The sequence below is a fragment of the Nerophis lumbriciformis genome, linkage group LG05 (genome assembly GCF_033978685.3).
Source record: "Nerophis lumbriciformis linkage group LG05, RoL_Nlum_v2.1, whole genome shotgun sequence".
NCBI classification, from domain to species: domain Eukaryota; kingdom Metazoa; phylum Chordata; class Actinopteri; order Syngnathiformes; family Syngnathidae; genus Nerophis; species Nerophis lumbriciformis.
In genome coordinates this window covers 14,402,501-14,410,000 of record NC_084552.2, presented here as the reverse complement: position 1 = coordinate 14,410,000, position 7,500 = coordinate 14,402,501, and the positions used below count along the sequence as shown (strand labels likewise).

At 40.3% G+C, this 7,500-nt stretch overlaps 1 protein-coding gene across 1 annotated transcript in view; it reads right to left on the bottom strand.

Annotated features, from left to right (window-relative positions):
- Positions 1–7,500, bottom strand: part of hspa14 (heat shock protein 14) — a 55,766-nt gene that overhangs the window by 25,672 nt on the left and 22,594 nt on the right. Inside the window, exons 4-7 of the mRNA XM_061961242.1 lie at positions 7,012–7,060; positions 829–934; positions 680–770; positions 505–609 (exon numbers count right to left, since the gene is read on the bottom strand). Coding sequence (XP_061817226.1) covers positions 505–609; positions 680–770; positions 829–934; positions 7,012–7,060 — 351 coding nt within the window. The remainder of the gene's footprint in view (positions 1–504; positions 610–679; positions 771–828; positions 935–7,011; positions 7,061–7,500) is intronic.

The window sequence follows — 7,500 nt, the reverse complement described above, 5'->3', positions numbered from 1 at the left end:
AAATAAAATATCTATATATACACATACATACACACTATGTACATATTTATGTATATATTTAAGTCTGTGTACTTTAAGTTATTTATAGAACCAAACAATAATTTTCCAATGGTAAAACTATTGAAAGTTTTCTTTAGTTAGTAAACACTAGAAAAAAATTATCACAATTTTTTTCCCTATCATTCAATATTTAAATATATATTGATATAAATTAAACCACTGTTTTTGTCATGTTAAAGGTTCCACTGCTAGTAAGTGACATGTTATTTGTGATTGAAAAACCTATTTTAGTCAGGAGTTGAACATGACAGATCTTCTAAAGAAGTGTTTCAGACAACAGGCTCCATGTTCAGTATCTTACTGTACAAATGTCATGATGTCTCTGCACGTTATCATTAAAGTGTGCACATGTGAGTGTACACAGGAATCAACAAGCTGTGTCAGATAGCATTGATGAAAAGAGAAGGCTCAGTGTGTGTGAAGTGGAAAGGCGGAGGGTGCTACCTCTTTGGAGCAGAACAGTCCTGTCCGATGTTGTAGGCCAGAAGAGCAGCCGTAGGCTCGTGGATCAACCTGAGGACGTTGAAGCCTGCAGATTCGGCTGCCTCCCTGCACCACAAGACACACAATGTCAAAGAAACAGTAATAATACTTTTTTTTTTTTTACAAACAGACCAACCTCAGCGCACGCTTCTGAGCGTGTTCAAACTCAAAAGGGACGGTAATGACAGCATCGGTGACGTCGGAGCCGAGAGCCGACTGAGCCGTTTCTGTGAGAGCAGACAATTAGTTCACCTCATGACAGACTTATGTTCCTTCATGTCTTACCTTTCATTTTGTGGAAGATGAGTTTGGCAACATTCTCTGGTGCCACATACTGCGATTGTTCTCCTGCGGTGATCTCATAATAGGGCTTCCCTCCTCGATTTACCACCTGGGTAGAACAAAACTGGCTTTATGATTACACCACACACACAATCAATCCAATCATCTTTATTTGTATAGCACGTTTAAACAACAAAAATTTTACCAAAGCGCTGCACAACAATATTAAAAACTAGAGATGTCCGATAATGGATTTTTTTGCCGATATTGTCCAACTCTTAATTACCAATTCCGATATCAACCGATATCGTTCTATACAGTCGTGGAATTAACACATTATTATGCCTAATTTTGCTGTGATGCCCCGCTGGATGCATTAAACAACGCAACAAGGTTTTCCAAAATAAATCAACTCAAGTTATGGGGAAAAAAAATGCCAACATGGCACTGACATATTTATTATTGAAGTCACAAAGTGCAGTATTTTTTTTAACATGCCTCAAAACAGCAGCTTGGAATGTGGGACATGCTCTCCCTGAGAGAGCATGAGGAGGTTGAGGTGGGCGGGGGGGTAGCGGGGGGGGGGGTGTATATTGTAGCGTCCCGGAAGAGTTAGTGCTGCAAGGGGTTCTGGGTATTTGTTCTGTTGTGTTTATGTTGTGTTACGGTGCGGATGTTCTCCCGAAATGTGTTTGTCACTCCTGTTTGGTGTGGGTTCACAGTGTGGCGCATATTTGTAACAGTGTTAAAGTTGTTTATACGGCCGCCCTCAGTGTGACCTGTATGGCTGTTGACCAAGTATGCGAATGCATTCACTTGTGTGTGTGAAAAGCCGTCGATATTATGTGATTGGGCCGGCACGTAAAGGCAGTGCCTTTAAGGTTTATTGGCGCTCTGTACTTCTCCTTACGTCCGTGTACACAGCGGCGTTTTAAAAAGTCATAAATCTTACTTTTTGAAACCGATACCGATAATTTCCAATATTACATTTTAAAGTATTTATCGGCCGATAATATCGGCAGTCCGATATTATCGGACATCCCTATTAAAAACGATATTCAAATATTATCCTTAGCTCCATCAATGACTGAATAAAAACAAAACAAAAATATAAAACCATTATAAAAACAATATTACAATAAATATGATTAAAAACGATTTTTAAAAGGGTAAAACCAATTAAAACAATAAATAGAAATCAAATTTTAAAAACAGAGGACCACACAACTCACGTAGTGTTAAAAGCCAGAGAATAAAAGTGGGTCTTAAGACGAGACTTAAAACACTCCACTGTGGGAGCAGTTGGAACATGGAGGGGCAGAGTGTTCCAGGGCTTAGGGCCGACCACAGAGAAGGCCCTGTCTCCCCTGGTTTTAACTGGTCTTGGGCACCACGAGCTGGAGCTGGCTCTCGGACCTCAGAGCGAGCGCAGGAGTGTAAATTTGAATGAGGTCCGAGATATAATGAGGCGCCAGTCAACGTTCCCTCTAAGGTGCGCGCCTGCGCAATTGCGCACTGCTCAAGCGTCCTCTGTGCACAGCAAATATATGCTGTGCACCAAATCAAATCCCATCTAAATTCGAAACAAAATAAACACATAATTTATTCTGTATATTTTTGCAATGCAACTCTGAGTGACAGTGACAACAAGCGGCTCTAACGGTGTTCGTCAACACCGTTCAATTATTGTAACGTCTATCGAGATGCTTCGGGGACAGGAATTATATCGATCACTTTATTGAGCAAAACTGTTATATTCGGCCATAACCACACATGCTTGCATTATCTTTAGACACCTTTAACTTATTAACAATATTAACTATATGTGTTAAACATGCTTGTATTATCATTAAACACCTTTAACTTGTTAAAAACATATATTTCATAAATAAGTACATATAAATTATATATATGAATGAGGTAGATCCCCACGACTTGATCAATTGAAAAGTAGCTCGCCTGCAGAAAAAGTGTGAGCACCCCTGTTCTAGAGGAAAGTTCTGTGGTCAGATAAAACAAAAATGTAGCTGTTTGGCCACAATACCCAGCAATATGTTTGGAGGAGAAAAGGTGAGGCCTTTAATCCCAGGAACACCACACCTACCGTCAAGCATGGTGGTGGTAGTATTATGCTCTGGGCCTGTTTTGCTGCCAATGGAATTGGTGCTTTACAGAGAGTAAATGGGACAATGAAATAGGAGGATTACCTCCAACGTTCCCTCTAAGGTGCGCGCCTGCGCAATTGCGCACTGCTCAAGCGTCCTCTGCGCACAGCAAATATATGCCGCGCACCAAATCAAATCCCATCTGAATTCTAAACAAAAACACATTTATTCTGTGTAATTTTGCAACGCAACTCTGAGTGACAGTGACAACAAGCGGCCCTAATGGTGTTCGTCAACACCGTTCAATTGAGCACCGTTCAATTATTGTAACGTCTATCGAGATGCTTCGAGGACAGGAATTATATCGATCACTTTATTGAGCAAAACTGTTTATATTCGGCCATAACCACACCAAAACATGAGTAAAAAACTTCTATCTCTAAAAACTAGTCATTTTCTGCCGTACAAACCAGACCAAAACCAACTTGTCATCTGTCACCAACACGCATACCACTAAGCCACTGGTGCGTTTATGGCCACACAAAAAGTCGGACAACTCAAACACCACACAAAGTTACACCATGACTCCTCAGTCATACGTGTGCTTATTCTACTGTCATTTATTATTAATGTTAATTTATTGATATTAATCATGGAATGCTGTTACAGGAATGCACACTTCATCCTATACTTACATTTCATTGTGCAGCATGAGGATGTTTAAGGAGAACTAAATGTGATCTCTGAAAGGGGTACAAATGATTTCCAAAGCAGGACCCCCACCCTGACATATTGTACAATACTAATCCATAGCTTATGAAAAACAAGATTTCTTTAATTTTCATTACATGTGGGCCAAATCACTAATATTACTAAATAATCTCATGAAAATGACTCCTGTCATTTGAGTTTTATTATAAAAGATTGGTTTGAGACAGGTGTGCTGCTGGTATTGCCACGTGTGATGTTGCTCACATGTGCTCCACTAAATGCTCAGGGAGTTTTTGTGTTTGCTCACACACATGAACAATTAGAGGGAACATTGGTGCCAGTCCATGTAAAGCAGGGGTCTCAAACTCAATTTAAGTGGGGGCCACTGGATGCAGAAGCTGGGTGAGGCTGGGCCGCTAGAAAATATTTTTTTATAAAAATCTAACATGCACTTTTTAATTAATTCACCTTCTTTGAATGGCTTTCCCGCCCTAGCAACCATCTCACTCACCATGTAGCTAGCTTTGACTGCTGCATCGCTCTTTTCGCTTGCTTTGACAAAATCTTGTTGCCTCAGTAAACTGGTTTTAAAATTTGCAACCCGGTTCACTCTCTCATCTCCCTGGTATTTTGCATACTCCTCAGCATGTCTAGTTGTATAATGACGTTTCAAATTGTATTCCTTGTGCACCGCAACTTTCTCTGTATCAACTACAGAAAAGAGCTATAAGGATTATTCATAAAGTAGATTACTTAGAACACACTAACATATTATTTATTAATTCGGGTTTATTGAAATTACAGGAGCTAGTAAAGTTACAGACATTATGTGTCATGTTTAAGGCTAAAAGTAAAACATTACCAGCAAATTTACAAAAAATGTTTGTCATCACTTGTGAGAATGAAGAGCATAGAAGAGAAGGTCATTTCCAACATCAGTATTCAAGGACAACTTTAAAACAAATGTGCATATCAGTGGTGGGGGTTAAACTATGGAATTCTCTTTACAATGAGATAAAAGACTACAAATATATTCCAATTGAAAAAATATATAAAGACAGAACAATAAGATCATATGGACAGCCATAAGTGTTTACATTTTGCTTTATATTTATTATTTTACTTATTTCTTGCCTGGTTTTGTATTTGTTTTGTATCATCCCATGAGATGTATATTACTTCTTTTGTTTTTTTTGTTCAGTTTGTACATCAAGAAGTTTTGCACTTCTTGTGTTTTTTTGTGTGTTTTTTTGGTTTTTTTTTGTTATATTTGGATGTAATTGTTGGTTTATATGATATCATTAAGAAAGACTACATATGTTGAAGGGGGCAGGAAAATATAAGATTTTTCTTCATCCTGCTCCTTCTCAGGCATTGGTGTGTAAATGTATAATTGAATAATTGAGGTATAATTGTCTATCAATCAACGATGCACATCAATGAAGGAGATAATAAAAAATGAAATGAAATGAAATAAGACATGTCGGGGTGCCCCTGTGCTCAACAAAGAAATATTGCATCAAAAATCGTCTCTGTCTGGAGTCAACGGGAGGGAGGGGGGAGGGGGGAGTGGTGGAGGGGGGAGGGGGGCTCGCCGTGGAGTTTACAGTTACGGTAGCACAATTATCCCCGAACGGGCTAACATCACCACTAGCGTGTTACACGTCTAACTCTCTGTCGGAGTATCAGCGCTGGGGTCCAGTGCACCACACTTTTGTATTGTCGCTCGGTCCTTCGGCGGAGTGCTTTGGAAGCTACCGGACCGCTCGTCTTCTCTGCCCGGACTGTTTTCAACGGGGGTGGGAGCGAGTAGGCGGGCGAGCGAGCGAGGCAGGTAGGTAGAGCGTGTGCGGGTGTCGTGGAAAAGCGGCAAAATGTTTCTCTGCTTGCATCACGCAAGTGACGTCAATGCATACTTGCCAACCTTGAGACCTCCGAATTCGGGAGATGGGGGGCGGGAGAGGAGCGGTTGAGGTGGGCGGGGTTGGAGGTAGCGGGGGTGTTTTTGTAGCCCGGAAGAGTTAGGGCTGCAAAGGATTCTGGGTATTTGTTCTGTTGTGTTTAGGTGCGGATGTTCTCCCGAAATGTGTTTGTTATTCTTGTTTGGTGTGGGTTCACAGTGTGGCGCATATTTGTAACAGTGATAAAAAATAAATAAAATAAAATATGACCACCCTCAGTGTGACATGTATGGCTGTTCCTCAAGTATGTCTTGCAATATCCTGCGTGTGTCCGCAGAAGCCTCATACAGCATGTGCCCGAGCCGGCTCGCTGTTAGTATGGAGAAAAAGATGATGCGGTGACAGTGTCTAGAGGACACTAAAGGCATTAAAGGCAGTGCCATCATGGCAGGCCCTCGATGTCGAGAGCCTTATACCACACCGTGATTGGTAGATTCCTTCAGTTCCGCACACAACGCTGTCAAGCGCCATTCATTTAAAACTCGCGGGCCGCACTAACATTAAACTTTCATATTAAGGTGGGGGCCGCAAACTAACGTCTCGCGGGCCGCAATTGGCCCGCATGTTTGAGACCCCTGATGTAAAGCTTTAAAAGCAAACAGCAACATTTCAAAATCAATTCTAAAATGAACAGGGAGCCAGTGCAAAGTCTGAATAATTGGGGTTATATGCTCGCGTTTCCTGGCACCTGTTAAAAGTCATGCTGCCGCGTTCTGGACTAACTGCAACCGGGACAGAGTTTTTTGGCTAATGCCAGAATAAAGTGCATTGCAGTAGTCCAGGCCACTTGAAATAAAAGCATGCACGACTTGTTCAAAAATGTTAAAAGATAAAAACGGTTTTACCTTTGCTTTGATGATAAAAACACGATTTTAAAACACCATTGACTTGTTTGTCAAGTTTAAAATCACTGTCTATAGCAGGGGTCGGGAACCTTTTTGGCTGAGAGAGCCATGAAAGCCAAATATTTTAAAAAGTATTTCCGTGAGAACCATGTAATATTTTTTAACACTGAATACGACTAAATGCGTGCATTTCTAAGTAAAACAAAATTTTTTTAGAGTAAAATAAGTCTCTTATTTGTATTCTGAAGCTAACCGATATTAAATCAAATACTTCTTACCATTAATGCGACTTCGTGAACAGGTGCGGTAGAAAACGGATGGATGGATTAAAATGCATGAGAATGTTTTGTATTTCCAATGCTATTTTTAACACTGTGATTACCAGGGGAGTTATTTAGTACTTATTGTTTTAAGCAATGTCAGCTAAGATTTATCTGAGAGCCAGATGCAGTCATCAAAAGAGCCACATCTGGCTCGAGAGCCATAGGTTCCCTACCCCTGGTCTATAGTGACGCCAAGGCTGGTGACGACAATCCACATGTACCTACAAACAAAAACACTCACCTGACATTTGGTCTCCGATTTATGATTTTGCGTCTCTGCATCATCAAAGCTGTACGTGGGGAAACAAGATTTGATTTTATTTCAAATGCCATACCCTCATTTATCACTGTTAATTGGTTCCAGACATGAATTTTCACAAAGTAGGAAACATTAATTATAAATTAAATATGTTCATATTTAAAGCATAAGAAAACTGTTTATGTTTTTAATGCATTTATTTTTAGTATTATGAGAATCCTCTAGACCAGGGGTTGGCAACCCGCGGCTCTTTAGCACCGCCCTAGTGGCTCCCTGTAGCTTTTTCAAAAATTAATGGAAAAGGAAAAAGATGAGGGGGAAAAACATTTTATGTTTTATTATGGTTTGTGCAGGAGGGCAAAGATGACACAAACCTTCCTAAAAGTTAGAAAGCCCACATTGTGTTTCACTGATGAGTATTTGGCGTGCGCCGTTTTGTCCTACTCATTTTGGCGGTCCTTGAACTCACCG